The sequence below is a fragment of the Salvelinus alpinus genome, chromosome 7, assembly GCF_045679555.1.
Source record: "Salvelinus alpinus chromosome 7, SLU_Salpinus.1, whole genome shotgun sequence".
Lineage (NCBI taxonomy): Eukaryota > Metazoa > Chordata > Actinopteri > Salmoniformes > Salmonidae > Salvelinus > Salvelinus alpinus.
Genome location: NC_092092.1, coordinates 37,357,342 through 37,376,315, shown reverse-complemented (window position 1 = coordinate 37,376,315; position 18,974 = coordinate 37,357,342). Strand labels below are relative to the sequence as shown.

The 18,974-nt window shown below is 42.3% G+C and overlaps 1 protein-coding gene across 2 annotated transcripts in view; it reads left to right on the top strand.

The window, feature by feature from the left end:
* Positions 1-16,654: 16,654 nt before the first annotated feature.
* The window catches only part of LOC139580940 (wings apart-like protein homolog), a 52,827-nt gene continuing 50,507 nt past the window's right edge, over positions 16,655-18,974 (top strand). Inside the window, exons 1-2 of one of the 2 annotated variants that reach the window (XM_071410114.1) lie at positions 16,655-17,022; positions 17,832-18,316. In XM_071410114.1, the coding sequence (XP_071266215.1) occupies positions 17,854-18,316 (463 nt within the window). In that variant the 5' untranslated portion in view covers positions 16,655-17,022; positions 17,832-17,853. The remainder of the gene's footprint in view (positions 17,023-17,831; positions 18,317-18,974) is intronic. The other variant, XM_071410113.1, reaches the window with a different exon arrangement.

Below are 18,974 nucleotides of genomic sequence, written 5' to 3'. Positions count from 1 at the left end.
CGGAAAATACAGAGCGTAGGGGTTGGTAATGTTCTCTAGCTGCGCCGTGATTGGCTCAGTGTTCTGTCACTCATGGGGACACTACGTCACTGCAAAATCTACAGGGAGAGCTTGAAAATTCAAGCCCCCTTGGGTGCTGCCATAGATTTACATTAGAAGTGCCCATCCAAGAAGACCCAAGGTCATTGGCCACAGATAACATTAAGTCAAATCACGTTATATCTACCATAGCTTTGATTGGACTGATCATGTCAACATCATACTTTCAAAATCTTAGCTAGCAAGCTAGACAAGCAGTCATCATCATGAATCAAGTCGACAATCTACTGGCAAATCCTTTTCAATCCTTGTCATATGAAGAGAAATTATAGATAAAACGTATCAGTGCTCATCGGCCAACTGGACATAAGCATTACACAACAAGTTGTACATCGCAAATTTAACAATGAGTGGTTTGGAAGGAATCAGTGGCTAACTGCACGTGTTGCAAAGCAATCACTAGCCTGCTGTTCAGTGGGGAGGGTGTGTGGGCCAAGTCTGGGTTTAAGGGTCTCTTTTCCAAGCTTAAAAGGATAAACATTCAAATGCAACACAATGGGCCAGAAAAGGTTGAATACATTGGCCATGCTGTCAATCCAGCATGACTTCTGCCGCATTCAAAACAATTGCGAACACAAAAAAAAAAACTATTTAAGACTGGGAAAAACATTTTGAACGGTCATCCAACTTGGGAACTCGAGCCTCTCAGACCTGAAGATCACTGACATCATGATTCAACCTTGTTTTTTTCCGAGTTCCCAGTTGTCTTGAAAGCAGCATAAATCCAGAGAATGCCAGACTTTGATGACAACGTTTGATAACAAAATTTGTCCACAAGAAGAACTGCCACGCCACTTTCCTGTTCAAGTGAGCACAGCACAACAAGGTTAGTCCAAAAACGTCTTGTATGCTGCTGCAAAAATGATGTAATATGCCAGGGAGATATGTATACTGTAGCTAAGAAAGTAATACTAAGTGTATGTTGTGTAGTTAGCTGTTAGTAGCCCATGTGCCTCACCCTTATAATTTGGTTCGTTTCCCCCTCATAACTTAGCCTACTGTTCTGACTTGGTGGTGCACATGTAGCCTATAGCCTGTTTTAGAGAAATGTAATTGAATATTGAGAGCTTTCCTTCTCTGCTTATATGCCCCCTTTATTTATCCCACGGTTCTGATTTGGTGTTCAGGGAGAATATTGTGAAAAGGCTCATGTTCTGAATTCTGTCACTGTACATTTCCAAAGTGCTGAACAAATCGTTATATTGACTATGTCCGTCTTAGCGCGCTCATTGATGTCTTAATCGAAATGACGGATTTCCTCTTATCCACTCATCGTTCCCTTATGCCATAGCTTGTACATCTCAATTGTCAGTAGAAACAACATTTGTTTAAGCAAGTCAGCCATATCAGCAATATTTTTTTTTTAAGCCAGTAAATGAGGCTGAATGAACTGTTGTGCTGCCAGACAAGGCTCCGCTGATAGCCAGGTGTAGCGGTGGTAAGGATTCACTCCATGGTGCTGAAAAGAAAGCTCTGCTGTTGGGACAGTTTTATGTGGGCCCTAACAGTTTGTGGGCACCGTTTGTCACCATTACAGTGCAATTAATGTATTGTTTAGTGTTGTGTAGTGTAGTGGCTTTGCTGGCATGCATCAAAAGAAATTGGGGGGAGTTTGCCCCACCAAGATTTACATGCTAAAATCGTCACTGATAGTGCACTACATTTGACCAGGGCCCATAGTGAATGGTATGCTATTTTAGACGCAGACACAGTGTTGATGCACCCTGACCTGCAAAGAGAAGCCATGCGAGTCTGGCTTTCTCACGTTGGCTGCTTTGGGCAGGAAGTAGAAGCCATACAGTTCAATGGTTTGAGTGCAGTACTGAGGCTCCTGTAGGATGACACCAAAACAATAGCACCAATGACTTACAAAACAAATTTGTTTTGCCATTTTACCAAGTAAGGTACCTAACAGTAATTTAGACTTGCCCTCTTAATGACCATGCTGAAGTGCACTGCTTGTTGGGAGCAATCTGTTCCTTGCATGTCTCCTCCACCGTGGAGCTGGGATAAGAGAGGTGGGGATCAAAGGTAAGGGTTCATCATCAAGCGAACACTCACCATAACGTCACTCACATTTACCCTTTCACACGCACTTACGCACAACACCACCTCTGATGACTGCCAAACAACTAAAAAGCAACTATGTGGAAGCTGTTAACAGTTGCCATGTAACACCTAAACAAAATCACAACCCGCCAGTGATAATCTATGGCTGGCGCCAGTGGTCTGAGATTCATTTAATGTTGACTAACACATTCAGTGCCTCAAGTCAATGAAAAGAAAAGACATCTGCAGAGTTTCAGAATGAGTCACACCATGATTCCAGGAATCTAAGCAGAGGCTGAGAACTTGTTATTTGCCTGGGAGCTTGCCCACTTAGGCATTTGCCAAGGTGTGTACTGTGCTTGGTTTTCACAGTAGAGGAGGCTGTTTATCAGAATTACACTGGGAGGCTAGTCACGTTGTGTGGTTCTTTAATATCAAACTGATATTAAAACTGTCTGCTCGCCTAAGGACCACTAGTCCGCCGGCCCCTGCAGCAACACATTGCATGTGTCTCCAGCTGCACGATGGGACGGACACGGGCTCCAGTGTGTTGTAGTCACGTACAGAGGCCACGGCCAACAGGTCTGTCTTTAGTTAAGTCCTTCTCCTTACACCATTGCGGCATAGTAATAATGAACACATTGCACTATGAAAGGCCTTTTGAACATGAATTAATGCGCTAAGTTAACAAGAGCAAAAGAAGGAAGACGCCAGCCCTGGAGTGAGAGAGAGAAAGCTTGTGGGGCAGTGTAGTTACATGTCTACCAGAATCAATGTTCAAACAAACAGAACGTACATGTTATCCATGGACAGTTGCCTACGAACAGTGGTGGAAAAGTACTCAATTGTCATACTGAGTAAAAGTAAAGATACCGTAATAGAAAATTACCAGTAAAATACTACTTGAGTAAAAGTCTAAAAGTATTTGGTTTAAAATATACTTAAGTATCAAAAGTAAATTGAATTGCTAAAATGTACTTAAGTATCAAAAGTAAAAGTATAAATAATTTCAAATTACTTATATTAAGCAAACAAACGTCACATTTATCGTTTATTCTTTTATTGACGCATAACCTGGGGCACTCCGCAACACTCAGACATAATTTACAAACAAAGCACTTGTGTTTAGGGAGTCTGCCAGTTCAGAAGCAGTAGTGATGACCAGGGATGTTCTCTTGATAAGTGTGTGAATTGGACCATTTTCCTGTCAACATGTAACGAGTACTTTTGGTTGTCAGGGAAAATGTATGGAGTAAAAAGTACATTATTTTACTTAGGAATGAAGTGAAGTAAAAGTTGTCACAAATATAAATAGTAAAGTACATATATTAAAAAAAACTACTAAAGTAGTAATTTAAATGATTTTACTTAAGTACTTAACACCACTGTCTATGAACTCCCTCCACTTGAATGGACATAAAACGAAACTTACGCCTGAAGACTCCCACCTTGAGCCCTATGTGATCTGTACCTGGAGAACAAGGTCATAACAAACCTATGGTAGGAAAGGATCTGAGCAGCACTGTAGCAATACCCAGTACAGCACTGTCTTCAGGAGCTGGTACTCACAGGCAGCAAAGACCCTGGAGAATATTTTTATTTAACCTTTATTTAACAAGTCAGTTAAGAACAAAGTCAGTTAAGAACAAATTATTATTTACAATGACGGCCTACCCCAGCCAAACCCTAACCCAGATGACGCTGGGCCGATTGTGCGCCGCCCTATGGGACTCCCAATCACAGCCGGTTGTGATACAGCCTGGAATTGAACCAGGGTCTGTAGTAATGCCTCTAGCACTCAGATGCAGTGCCTTAGACTGCTGACCCACTCAGGAGCCCGAGAAGGCCGTAGACAACCAACTGTGTGAGTTATGACTAGAATAGGGTGTCATTTGAGTTTGACATCACTCTAAGGGTGGTACTAGCCCCTAGCAGCTACCTGGGTGAGCTTAAGGTCTCGTGGAGGAGTTCAAAGGGTAAGTCTCTAAGGTCGATGAAACATGTCAACTCAGTCACCAGGTAAAGCTCCAGCCATCGTTCACATGCTCTCTGAAGACTGGTTTCGTTACACTGAACCACACAGAAAAATAAGCAAACACACACTCACACAGATGTGCACAAAAACATATATCAACATGCACACAAACAAAATGTCACAGAAACAACAACAGACAAACATGGATGGACACACAATTCAGACAGCAGTGTACACGGTGAAGAAAAGTAGCAGGAGCTCTTCAGGTATTCCACAACAACCACAAGTGCTCTTGGAGGAGAATCGTATTTGAAAAGCAAAAATGATGACCACAAATGGGTCCTATGCCACTCAGCACCTGTTTATGGTTATAATCTTTCCTTTTTTGCTTTTCAAGCAATGGATATGTGTTTGAAGAGATTTGGCTCCCCCTACTGTATATTTTTGAGAAGCAACTTTTTTACCCACCCACACACAAAGCAGGCGCTATCTACCCCAGCTTACCTTGCACGTACCCGGCGAAAGTCACACGCAGTGGAAGAGTTTATCTCATTTATCATCTCCGTTAGGCACCTGTCAATCACACACGTATTGTCTGTCACCTCCGTTATAGACCATAATGCATTTCTGCTCTATTTACGATACAGGCCAGGGTTTTTAAGTGGCCGGGTGCAGTGGTGCCTGGAAAAGTGGGTATACTATAATTTTGCACAAATAAAATAACATTCTATGAGAAACCGTGACACTCTGAATGACCTGAAATTATAAATCCCATATTGGTCTTTCACAGACAGGCCAACCCAAGCTGCACTGTGCAAGTAGACTAATAGTAGGCCTACTATTGGAACAGGTAAACGAGGCTGTCAACCGAGTCAGAAATTCACAGGTTTCAGCTTTTTCTGGGTTTTGCTCTCAAAGTCACACTTTGTTAATAGAACAACAAAACTGGATATTGTAAATCCATAACAATGCTTAAACCACATCATGAGACCACTTTAAAGTTCTGGGAAAATCGAATATATATATATATATACACTCACGTTCAAAAGTTTGGGGTCACTTTCCAGCTTCAATAGTCATTTACAACATTAACAATGTCTACATTGTATTTTTGATCAGTTTGATGTTATTTTAATGGACCAAAAAATATGCTTTTCTTTCAAAAACAAGGACATTTCTAAGTGACCCCAAGCTTTTGAACAGAATGTGAATATATATATATTTGTGTGTGTAGTTACCCTTTAATTCAAGCGCACAAAGCACTGTTGTTTAGTTAGAGGTGTTTCTGTAGCATATGAGGTGGAGCAAAACAAAATGGCCACTGGATTGATGCAAATAATAATGATATAATTCTGCCAAGTAAGCATAGGCTACTTCGTAGCTAGTTCAAATGTTATTGAGAAGGGTATCTACCAGAGTACGGTTAGGCCTATCATTAGCGTCTCAATATTTTTCCTGTTCCTTAATCGTTTGAAACCTGGGCTTTTTACGTAATATTACAGTGGCGACCTGTCATTCAGGGCAGGTTAGCGCCACCTGTTTAGCTAAAAAAGTCAGATGAGAGCAGATACAAATTCATTGCTTTAACTAATTATGACAAATGTTAAGAAAATGTTGAGCAATGTAATAAAGTCATGGCTTTCCAAATAAGTTACATTGGCTGACAATTTGTTAGCTACGTTATCCTTATGAACTGCATAGCATTACTACAGTATTTACCAGTAGTTACCTAACGTTAGTTGGCTACTACAACAAACTTGCCAGGCAGTATATTAACTACTGTATCTTATATCTAACTAACTACCCATCGTTTATTGACTTGATTATTCAGATCATTCTTAGCTAAGTGGTATAGTTGTTGGGCGTTTCAATGGACATTGTTAATTCTGGCTATCTACTCCGATTTCAGAGCACTCTCGTCTGAGTGTGCCAGAGCGCAGAATAACTGATGAATTTCAGAACAGTCAACACCTGTTGAATATGGGTGGTGTCAGTAAATGTTGGCCAAAAAAAGCATGGTTAAATTGTTGCCAGCAGCACAATTACAGTCACCAACTCTCGGGATAACATGAAAACAGCCGAACCAGCTCTGTTAGGGCGAGTAAAATGGTCAGAGTGAGGTGTTCTCTCATTTGTGTCTGGAAGTAGCTAGCCAAAGTTAGCCAGTTAGCTTGACTGCTGTTGAACGCTCGGATCAACCCTACTCCTCGGCCAGAGCATTCAGTGTGTGCGCTGTACTAACGGACAATCTGACAACGCTCTGGATTTATGAATGCCCAGAGCACCCCCTGCACTCCAGATTGAATTTACGAACACACCCGAAATCGTAAAATGTCTAGCTAGTCATTTGTTATGCTAACAATCTAGCAAGAGGTTGCATAGCAACAGCATCAACTTCCGGGGGACAGGCGAAGCGCTAGTACACTCGACTGAAACGAAACCATTCGTTTACAGTATACTAAAATGAACTATTAGTATATAGTATGTAGTATATACTCATTAAGTATGTAATATACTGTATGTTAGTATGGGTATTCGAACACAGCTATGGTCTATTTTTTTGCTTTCCTGAGTAAGGCAGCTCCAAAATGCAGATGTTTCAGCCTAGCTCAGTGCTTTCTGTGGTGGTGGGGCAGCCAGCGGAAAATACAGAGCGTAGGGGTTCGTCATGTTCTCTAGTTGCGCCGTGATTGGCTCAGTGTGCTGTCACTCATGGGTCAGTGTCTCGCCGCAAAATCTACAGGGAGATCTCGAAAAATTCAAGCTCATTGAGTGCTGCCATAGAGTTACATTAGAAGTGCCCATCCAAGAAGGCTCAAGGTCATTGACCACAGATACAATTACGTCAAACCACGTTATATCTACCATAGCTTTGATTGGACTGTTCATGTCAAGATCATAGTTTCAAAATCTTAGCAAGCAGTCATCATCATGAATCCCGTCGACAATCTACTGGCAAATCCTTTTCAATCGTTGTCATATGAAGAGAAATTATAGATAAAGAGTATCGGTACTCATTGGCAATTGGACATGAACATTGCACAACAAGTTGTAAATTGCAAATTCAACAATGAGTGGTTTTGAAGGAATGAATGGCTAACTGCAGGCGTTGCAAAGCAATCACTAGCCTGCTATACAGTGGAGTGGGTGTGTGGTCCAAGTCTGGGTTTAAGGGTCTCTTTTCCAAACTTAAAAGGATAAACATTCTTGCTGTCAATCCAGCATGACTTCTGCCGCGTTCAAAACAACTGGAAACTCTGAACTGGGAAATCTCATACATCAGTGAGTTCAAGACAACTGGGGGAAAAAAACTCAGAAGCTCCGACTGGGAAAATACATTTTAAACAGTCATTCAAATCGGAATTCCAAGTCGGGAACTCTGGCCTCTTTCTAGAGCTCCGACATGAAGATCACTGACGTCATGATTCAACCTTGTTTTTTCAGAGTTCCCAGCTGTCTTGAAAGCAGCATGAATCCAGAGAATGTCAGACTTTGATGACAAAGTTTGATTACAAAATTTGCCCACAAGAACCGCAGTGCCACCTTCCTGTTCAAATGAGCACAGCACAACAAGGTGATTCCAAAAAATTTATTGTATGCTGCTGCATAAATTATGTAATATACCAGGGAGATATGTATACCGGTACTGTAGCTAAGAAAGTAATACTAAGTGCATGTTGTGTAGTAAGCTGTTAGTAGCCCATGTGCCTTACCCTAATAATTTGGTCCCTTTCCCCCTTATAATTTATCCTACTGTTCTAACTTGGTGGTGCACATGTGGCCTATAACCTGTCTTGGAGAAATGCAATCATTGACTATTGTAAGAGCTTTCATTGTCTGCTTATATGCCCCCTTTATTTATCCTAAAGTTCTGACTTGGTGTACAGGGACAACACTGTAAGAACTCCCGTGTTCTGAATTATATGGCTGTACATTTCAAAAGTGCTGAACAAATAGTTATATTGACTATGTCCGTTTTAGCTGGCTCATTAATGTCTTAATCGAAATTGTGGATTATCCGTTCGTCATCCCCTTATGCCATAGTTTTTGCATCTCAATTACCAGTAGAAGCCACATTTGTTTAAGCAAGTCAGCCATATCAGCTATGTTTTTTAAAAAGTTAGTAAATGAGGCTGAATGAATAGTTTCGCTGCCAGACAAGGCTCCACTGATAACCAGGTGTAGCGGTGGTAAGGATTCACTTCATGGTGCTGAAAAGAAAGCTCTGCTGTTGGGACAGTTTTATGTAGGCCCTAACAGTTTGTGGGCATCCTTGTCACCGTTATAGTGCAATGTATTGTTTACTCAATGCTAACTGAAGAAACAAGTGGGTATAAGGCGTATACCCTTCGCTACACCACTGACTGGGTGGGACTCTTGTATGGGTGTTTATGAATTCAGCTTGAAATATCTTACAGTACATTCCAGGACAAGCTGAGGAAACATGGGCAAGTTTGACATGGATTGATCCAACTGAGGTCAGTCCCACAAGAGATGGGGTGTATTCTGGAGGCATCATAGTATAAGTTACAAAATGAGTTATCCAATCTGACATCACTTTATACAAGCAGGGGAAAAGTTAATCCCTGTACCTCCTTAACCTTGTTATTGTTGAAAATAGGATGTATTGGTTTTGGCTGAGTGATTGCCTGTGTTTACAAGCCACAGCATTGTTTACAGTGTGGAGTTCCTCCCAACAGTGTTGCTGGACAGTCTAGTATAGTGAAGTTCAAACATGGAACTTGGTGACCCACAGGGTTGCACATATTTGTTCTAACCCAGTACTAGCTTGTCAGATTCAACTCTCATCAAGCACTTGATTTGTTGAATCAGGTGATTCAGTGCTACAAATATGCACTCCTATGGGTTTCCCAGGAATAGTGTGTTGTGGTAGTCTGGCTCCTCTGGAAGAGGTGTGGCAGGGCCATGGCAGAGAGCACCCCCTCTCCCCAGTGTTCAGGAAATGCCTCTGGGTTATAGGTCCCGACGGCTAAGGAGAGGGCTGGGGGAAACCACAAGCTTAACAGTCTGACCATTCAATTCATTCATCGGTTATCAGTATACTGTTTGAGCGATTATGGGTACATGAACTGAAATTTAACCAAATATACGGGTTGTCAATTGGAGTTAGGATTTAATTTAACCCTCCTGCTGTGTTCCGGTTGAAGTTCTCTCTGAAAAATGTAGTTAATTTAATCTGTCATAAGGTTCCATGACTTTGTCCACATAGGGGATCTGAACACACAAAATATATTTTGATGATTTTCATAAAATTTTGGGTGTTGTATTTAACTTTTGTACACTTGTGGTGTTCCCGGTCAAAAATGACCGGTCATTAGAAATGAATGGGTGAGACTACAATTAGTGTATAAAATTGAGTTCAGGCACATGCCCATTCATCAGGTGGACACACTTCCTCTCCCAGACCCCCACATGCATGTGTGTTTGAGCACACACACCTCACTCCCCTTCTTAGCTTCCATGGCAACCCCCATAGGAACCTTAACCCAATAGAATCTGTCCCCCACGGGAACCACACCTGTTGGCATTCTCAAACAATCGCAACATTGTTTCAATAATATATAGAACTTTTCTCGAAGCTCTGGTATATAAAGCTTTTTTGAGGCCTTGCTCACAATTCATTCTGTGGCAGCACAATGACCAAACGATATACTGTATGTGAGGCTCTTGATCAAATCTTTGATCATGACACTGGTGAGGAGAGAGTCCTTGTTAAACTTTGACACAAAGTAGTCTGTGATAAATTAGCACTTGTCTCATCTGAGTATTTGTTATAGTCAAAATAATCCAAATGATTATACATTATGCTTTTTTTACTCAAAAATGAGTTGCATGAACTCAGGTCAATGAGGCCTACAGGCCATAAATAGCAAATAGAAGTTCAAAACTTGTAATGTTCTCAAGAACTTAAGTTGATAAAAAGATCTAACACAACATTAGGTGATAATATATGTATTATTATGGATTTATAATCAGCTATAATGGGGCGGTCATTTTGGACTGGGAACACAGAAGGAATTAAAAATGAAACGAACACAACAGGAGTGTTGATGTCCCCAACGAAAAATGTTTGTTATGGGTGCTGGTGGCATCTTTCACAGAGAGTTGGAGGACCAGGGGGCCTGTGTGTTTCCCCCCCCCCCCCCATTCTGTTTGTCCCTGTTCGAGTTGCTGCTGCCTGGTCGACTGTGTGATTTGTCACTCCCACTCTTACCACTGTCTGGTCCATGCAAGAACAAACACATGGTACAATTATGGCAGAAGTAATCAGATGACATAGATATGCACACAAACACATACACCTAAGATACAAATATTGTGATAAGGCAGTGATGAAAAATAACCCTTTATATATTTAACAAGACAACACTTATTGGTTGGATTTACTGAATGAGAAAATGAAACCAATATGCTGGGGGAGAACAAAGCCAATAACCTAATCACCTCTGTCCTTGCAGAAGGGACTGACAAAAATTGTCTATCCTCATAGAAAATGAATTCCGGATTGTCACCATAACATACATTTCCTCAAAATGTTATCAGAGGATAAGTATTTGGCACTAACTCCTGTGACTAGGGCCATGTCTGTCTCCCACACCAGATAGGCCCAATGATAGGATGCAGAGACATTAGGACTCTAATACTGTTATCTCCAACACTCTAGCGCAGATAGTTTTTCTCGATTTGCTTGATTTGTCCAAACAGATTCAACTTTTTCAAAACAAGTAACACGCAGCCCTGAACTGAAACACGTTGGTCAAAATGACACATTTCATTTGCAAAATGCATTAAGACTCTCAAAACATTCAAAACATGACACAAAATCAACTACCTCCATCAAAATATACAACTTGTTATCTAATGAAAAGTTATTTCAATCAATCGGTACACAATGGCCCAATAAATACTAGCTACAGCTATCAATATACCCTAGCAATGTCTGTGCCATTTGTTGATACTATAATTATAGTGTGCACCATAAAGGGCAAGTAAACATATCACAGCATGGGCTGTATTATTTTTACCTAAAATTATTTGACCAAAGATGACCAATGCAGAAAGAATGTCACTCAAGAGCATGAATATCTGTCAACAAAAGGCTTTATTTGACCTTTGTAACTGAGAGCTGAACTATTGACAATCTTCCTCTATGGGCCCCTCTCTCCCTCTCCTTTCCCTCTGCCTCTTACTTGGTCCATTCTTGCAAACAGCAATCTCAGAGGTGACCTCTTTTATGCATGAATAAGGACTGATTGAACAATTGTGCAAAGAAGTTTAGCACACGTGCGGAAGAGGTTCACATTCATGGGAGTAATTTGTATCAGCTGTGCCAATTTTTTTTCTTCCGTTTTTTTTGTGATTTACTCAACTGAATTTGGCATCTTTTGTAGAGCGTTGTGTTTACTGTTTTGCACAAATGTGCATTGTGTGTGAAACCAATGAGAAATGACTTACAGTTGTGCTCATTGGGTTATGATGGAGATCAAATGGCAAAGTCAGTAAGAGATGGAGAGATACTGTACTCAGATAAACTCTGCAGATATGCTGTACTCGGATAAACTCTGGTAGATGGGGGGGGGGACATTTAAGCGCCACACCTGCACTGTCCTGAACGCTCCTTGCCCTCTTCTGCCTGGCTGACATGTAGAGGTCACTCAGGGTGCCTGACTCGGTGAGATGAGGGCAGTGCAGCTCCCACTGGCTCCCCAGGCACTCCAACACCACGTCTGACAACCCATTGACCATAAAAACACAGACAACACACTGAGCCAGGCGAGTTGTTGTTGTTGTTTACGCTTTCTGACAGCTCCCACTGCTACGGTATCATGACCTTTCATGGCACATTTTTCCACTGGGGGTCGTCAACCTTTCAGTGAGGCAGCACCCTCCAAGCATTTCGTTGCTGTACTTTCAACATTGAAAATATTTCACTTCATTAAAAGGAGCAAAAGGTGAGCATAATAAATGAAAACCACATTCGTGGAGAGGAGACGGGGAGAGAGAGAGCCAGAGAGAGTAGAAAAGAGAAAGAGAGAACAGACGGATGGACGGACAAATAAAAACCTGGTTGGTTGTTATGGACAACCCTGCGCGACAGGAGGTGGAACAGGTCCTCTGGAGTAGCGTTGCTGGGATGACCTGGCACACTACACATACAAAGAAAGAAACATCGTAAGCGCACACATCCTAATTGAAAACTCAAAACTGTAGACACTTATTTCATGTAAACACTGTGTGTGAACTCTTGTCTGTGACTTGAAAAAACAAACAAACAAACAAACAAACAAACAAGGTGAGCACTTCAGAACACAACCATCGTAAATCACCCCTCCCGTCCAGCCCAAATGCTCCAAGCGTGACCATCTCATTAACTCTACAGGTGGCTCTGCCCCCTTTATGGTGGCCATTGTACTCCACACAAAAGCAGACCAAATGAAAGGTAATCATGTTCCAATGTGGCTAGCAGCCTGCTCCATACTGGTTGCATGCAGCTGGCAGCAGGCCCGTGGTGGGAGATGTGTCCCAAATGTCTGATCAACTGTCCTCCCTCTGTCTCTGCTTCTCTATGGTTGTCAGTGTGTGCCCCTGTGGGCCTGGCAGCGTACCAGCGTCTGGGGCTGCTGGGCAGGCTGGTGCCCGCTGGGAGGGTAAGCTGTGGTAGGGGGGGCTCATGCGTGCGGGACTGTGAAGAGTCAGCTGGAAAACAGACAGAAGGAGGAGGAGGTGTGGTGAGGAGGGTGGTGATACACAGTGGGGTTTGGACTCAACAGTAACATTGTTACTGTGACAGTAACAATGGTAAACTTTCATTTTAAGTTCAGAGGTGAAATTATGATAATGTAAAAGCCCCCAAATGACCAGTGTTGAAAAACTTCTCATTTCAACTTGATCTGGTATTCTGTATCCCAATGGAACCTTTGCAAAGTATTCATAATAGTTGCATTTCTCTGTAACCGTTTCCCCTGTGACTCTTCTCTGCTCTCACAGATTCGCACAGCGTATCTGGAAGTGGTCAAAGGCCCAATTGTCTCTGGGATGGCACTGCCGGTCTCATTGGAAAAAGACAGGTGCCAATCTCCACACAACTTTGCCAGTTTCTCAACACCAGGTTGGCGTGGTTGGCACCGATCGTGTCTAGCATCCCTCCTGGTACGCACGGCTCTTGGCTGGGGTACACTGACTTTGGCCCTCTGGACACAGCATGCTACGTACATATTTCTGCTGGCTAAGAACTCTGTGGTAACATAGGAGGAGTACCTAGAAGAACCCTGGGCCCTCTGCCAACCTGAACTAATCTCCATACTGTACCCTTCAAAACCATCTTAGGATAAAAAATGCCAACACTTCTGCCACACAGTAGACATAGGTGACCGCCACAGACACACACACACACACATCTGTCCTTATGGTCGTGATGGATATGTCGATGTCCACTCTCACGGCTCTCTCAGCTTATCGCGTGCCCCAGCAGGTCACTGCCAAGCGGGTGACCACAGTTGCCAGCGGTTGGTGTGGCCTGCTCGTCTCGGTTGGTGTGGCCTGCTCGTCTCTGTTGACAACCCGTATGTGACCAGGCAGACGGTTGGACACACATAACCAGTCAAAATCGATTAGATAGATAGAAGATGAAAAAAAATGAGGACCCATATGGTTATGATAGAAATGTTAGGCCGCACATCCATGCTCCTCTCATCCCTATTCACTCCCAGTCCTACAACTAACTACCCCTGTAGTCCTACTTAGGAGTCAAAAAAATAAAATAAGACAAAAGTAACTATCAGCACTGGTAAGGATAACGCGGTGCTTACAACATGTCTCTTACTGTTCCCTCCAGGGACCGACCGCCTTGGAATGCCTTGGGAGGAACCTTCAACACTGACCTTATGAACAACATGATCAGGAATGTGTATTCCGTCACGTTAATAACAGCTAATCACAGAGTCATGTATTTTATCCCCCCTGACTTACATGGACTGAAAGCCATACGTTACACCCTTACGAGAGAAATGGTTTCCGGAGATTTTTTCCCATGGAGTTGCGTGAGCTGCATCCACACCCACCCATTGGCAATATATGTGTCGTCGTCGCCCTAAAGATTCCCCTTCACACCAGCGACAGAAAAAAAGGACTGTTTGGAAAGTGTGACTTGGATGACAAAAAAACACCGGCAAACTCTCTCCGATATGGACAGAGAATCAAGATGTTCTACTAGCAACAGGTGATTATTACGCACGCAAGGATCGGTGCTCTGTTCCATTCCTTGATCATTGAAATGTAATTGATCTGTGCAACCATATTATTATCATAGGGATCATGTCTCGGACTACACATTAGTCACCGTGTCAAAAAGCCTTTCCAGTAGATGGCAGTGAACTTATTTGACTCTCAACTTCATGTCACAAACTATGTGGGCCCAACAACTTCAGTCAGGACAGAAATTAAGTGAGGGATATTATCTCCAAGTAATTCACAACTGGGTATCAATTAATTTGAAAATAACAGAATTACCACCTATCTAGCTGAAACTTGATCAGGTCAAACAGAAGTGCACACATACCCAAATATATTCACATTTCAAACAACACGAAAAGTGGGTGTGGATAGGCCTACAATACAACGTAGTTACTGTATACAAAATGTACTTCACACATCAAAGATGTAAGGAATAATATAATGTGCAGGCTACATGTATGAATCACAGAATAGTCAGCCTACAAATCTATCTGGTGAATGGGAACCTACAACAGTAAATATTTATGTTTAAAACGTACTCGGCCGCCCACATGACCATAAACAAACATTTTAAAAAATGACACTGACTGTTTTTTCAGAGGAATGATACTCTGACAAGGTAGCTGGGGACGTATGTTCTGGTGGGATGCATAATTTAATGGAACTGGTCCATCAAACTATGCCTCTGCATAAAACCATCACTTATTTGATTGTAGGCCTATAGACTTCTCTAGGACAGGTGGACACATTTTCATCTACTTTATGGTAGAGTGTCTTTCATGTTAGAATGCACTTTATGTGGGGCTAATTTTGGCTATTGATAGGGTCTTCAAGTGTTTTTTCTCTCCTTGTCACAGTAGGCTAATTGTTACTTTGGGATCTAGGCCAGCACCTAGTCAAAAGTGCCATATAAATGTAATTTGATTGATTGATTATTTATTTCAGTACCAAATTTCACTACAGTTACCATACTCATTTCATTCCACTAGCTTCGATGACACCCCCAAAGAGGACACCTCTCACCAACAGTCCAATGGTCCTTGCTATCCAGAATCGTTGGGACATCCCTACCCCATTGAAGTTCAAATTTAAAATGGTTAAGGTAAGGGTTAAAGGTCCAATGCTGTATCAAATCAATATCAAATCATTTCTGGGTAACAATTAAGTAACTTAATGTGATTGTTTGCAATTAAAATTGTCAAAAATAGCTTCTTAGCAAAGAGCAATTTCCAAAGCAACAATTTTGCTTGGACAGTCTGGGAATAACCTAATGTAGTAGTCAAAAAATACATGTCTGAAACTAGATCCCCTACATACTGGTCTTGACGTTCTCTTCTGCGCTATTCAACCAATCCAGTAAATGTGGAGGAGGAGCTAAGATGGAGTGTTGTCTTTTTCCAAAAGCAGAAGTTGTGTCACAGGCTCTCTTTCCATTTCTCCTGAAAACCAGAACATCCAGTTGTTGGGAACTCCTCTGTGATGTCACCAGGCAGGCCAAAACTACATCCCACCAAAACAGGCTGACATTTAAGGCGGTATTTTCAAACAGCTCTTATAAAGGGCATTATCATTTTCACAGTAGCCTATTATTCCAAACTCATTGTGTGGAAATATAAAACACAGAAAAATCTACTTTTTGACTGCACTGGGCCTTTAAGGTTCAGGTTAGGTTAGGGTTAGGGTAGGAGTTAGGGTTTAGAGTAGGGGCGTCCCAATGATCCCGGAGAGCACTTTCCATAGTCCAATGAAATAAAAAGTTGTTCAGGTGTTCTCGGCTTTCAAACCAATCACAAGGAAGAATAGTGCTTCGCAGCGATAGTTCTCCGTCACTTTCAAAGATCTCTTTCCCTGATTGGACCACACTGTACTTGCGGTGATGTGACAGTGAGGGGGTTCGATTAATCTCGTCCGGGCGCGCGTGCTGGCGTGTTTTGCACCGGCTGAAAGTTGATTCATTCGATTTGGAAATGGGCTGCCTCCCGGCCGTGATCCAGGTACCCCGCTCTGTACGACGGGCTCAAAACAAAAGTGACGTAATTAAGGACGTGTAGTAAATAGTAGGATTCTGTTTTCCCATGCAAAAGTGATTTCTTTAGACAAAATCGCGTTGTCTGCTTTCCCAATAAAAAATTGTTTGAAAATGCAAACATTTATTTTATGGAAAGATGCACCATGCTGGCTTGTTGACAACATGACGGAGTGGCGCAGATTACTGTTTGATTTAAGAGGGCGCTACTATTTCCCAGTTTTAGCCCGAACACGTAACGGGCCATTGACTGGTTCAAGCCGAGACAGGGTAAAATAACTCCCTCAATGCCGTTGGAAGCAAAAAGACGAGGGAGGGGGAACTCGAATGGAAGGCGTCGGTGCAACACAGAGGAGACAATCGAGTTTGATAGAGCTTTAAAAAATGACTATATCAGACGTAAAACCAACATTATCAAAATAACATTGTTACCCAGGATACACGGGACTTTTTACAGTATTTGACTGTCCTATATCTGTCATAACTACAGGCAGTTGAGCCTTGTTTATATTGTTTTGCAAGCGAGCTTTGAACAGGGTCGGGAGGCCCAATCTGGTGCGGGAAGCGACCGCCTTCTTCCGAGTGTGTTGTTGAGTGGTTCGGTCTTTTCGCGCACCAAGTAAGTGAGGCAGTTGTATATTCAACGCAATTGTGAAATATACACAGATTTTCAAACTACTTAACCTTAAAATCAATGTGAGAATTGGATGTCATCTATCATGTTGTGTCTGTTAGCCTGAGCCAGCTAGCTAACGTAAGCTAGCTAGCTACTAGCCAAGTAGTTAACGTAAGCTAGCTAGTTACTGTAACTGGCTGCATTATTTTAGATTTTTCGCGAGAATTGTTTACGTTATGTGGCTAGTTAGGTAGCCAGCCTCGACTGTGTCACCTGAAGCTAGCGGCTAGTTAGTGAACATTAGCTATCTAGCTAATTGATCTAGGTAGCTAACATCGTAACTAGCTAGCCATATGGGTCTGTTTTGGTTGTTGAACACTGAAATACTAGCTAGTAGTATGTAGCTACTATATTATCCCAGCTAACGTTAGTAAACTTCGTTTATGTCCTGCTGCTAACGTTAGACACACTATTGTTTCTTTAATACCGTTAGTTGATTGATTTAGTTGACTAGCTACCTAATGTTATAGTGTCTATGTTAATGGGGATGTATTGTACCTAACTGCGTTAGCCACTTCCAGAGCAGTCAGAGCCTCAGTTTGCTGAACCTGAAAATGAAGGATCACACGGTAGAAAAAAATTGTCGTGAAATGACAGCTTCCAAATAATATTTGGGTAGAGATGAACTAAAACCCCATTTGTCCAGATTTATTACTTAAAAACATTACAGTAAAAGTGAACTTAATTGTTTTGATGAGAAATGGCATATGATGACTGCAAATAATGCTTTTCATATTTTGTACCCATCACAGAGAATATGAAACAGGTGTCACGATGACGTCCAGATTTGGTAAAACCTACAGCCGTAAGGGAGGCGACGGCTCATCATCCAAGTTTGACGAGGTCCTGTCCAACAAGAGAGCGACGCTCAGCACCAAATGGGGCGAGACGACATACAAGGCCAAGGTGAGTTCCAAGCGCCCCGGCCAGAAGACTGAGGTGGCAGAGCAGCCCAAGAGGCCCAAACTCTCCAACGAGAGCTCCGAGGACCCCTTTGGGTTTGACAGCGATGAGGAGTCAAAGACGGTCACCTCTCGCGTCCCACAGGCAAAAGCCTCCCCAGTCAAGCCGGCATCCACAGAACTGCCCCTGGCAGGGAGGCCAGGCTTGTCCCTGGAGTCCAGCAGCAGAACCAGCCTTGCTCCCAGTAGAGCAACCTCTAGTCTGGGGATTGACAGAACCCAACTGAGGGTCACCGAGGACACAGCCAGGTTCTTCAACACCACCCCCACAACAGGTAGGAGGACACTCATGTTGCAAAGTAGGACTAATAATACATTGTAGAATGTTAGATGGGACCAGAAGACTTTGGCTTCCAGAGGGTGTAGGGTCGAACATATCTAAATATTGTGCATGCATGGAATTTTCCTCTGCCTTGCAATTTGGCAGTTTTTATTTGTAAGAGATTCTCTGGTACTTTTGTAGACGTTTAGCCAGTACTGAAAGTAGTGTTTACGAGCCAAAAGTGGTCCCTGAAAATTGCGTATAAAGTCTCATATGTGCCCCAAGTCATTGCTGGCTCTCCCTCTGACGTGTGCATCTTGCTAGTTGTCACTCAAATGACAAGGGGCTGATGCTCATTAGCTAGAACCTCAAATTGCTAGGGGCTGGCCCATGAGGGGGAAAATGGCGCAGCACAGCTTCCAGAATAAGCCACTTTCAAACAAGGGCTAATTGCAGCTAATTGAGAAGACAGTAATTCTGCTCATAGGTTATGCATGTATGAACTACACATTGACACACCGAGCTCAAATACTTAGTTGTCGCCAAAGTTCTGGAGCATGTCTTTAAGATGAAATGTTGTGTGCCAAGTCAGCCATCCTTAGTTACAATTATTGAAATAGATTGATTTCCTGTAATTCATTACAAGCGAATGAATACTAGGTAATTATAGG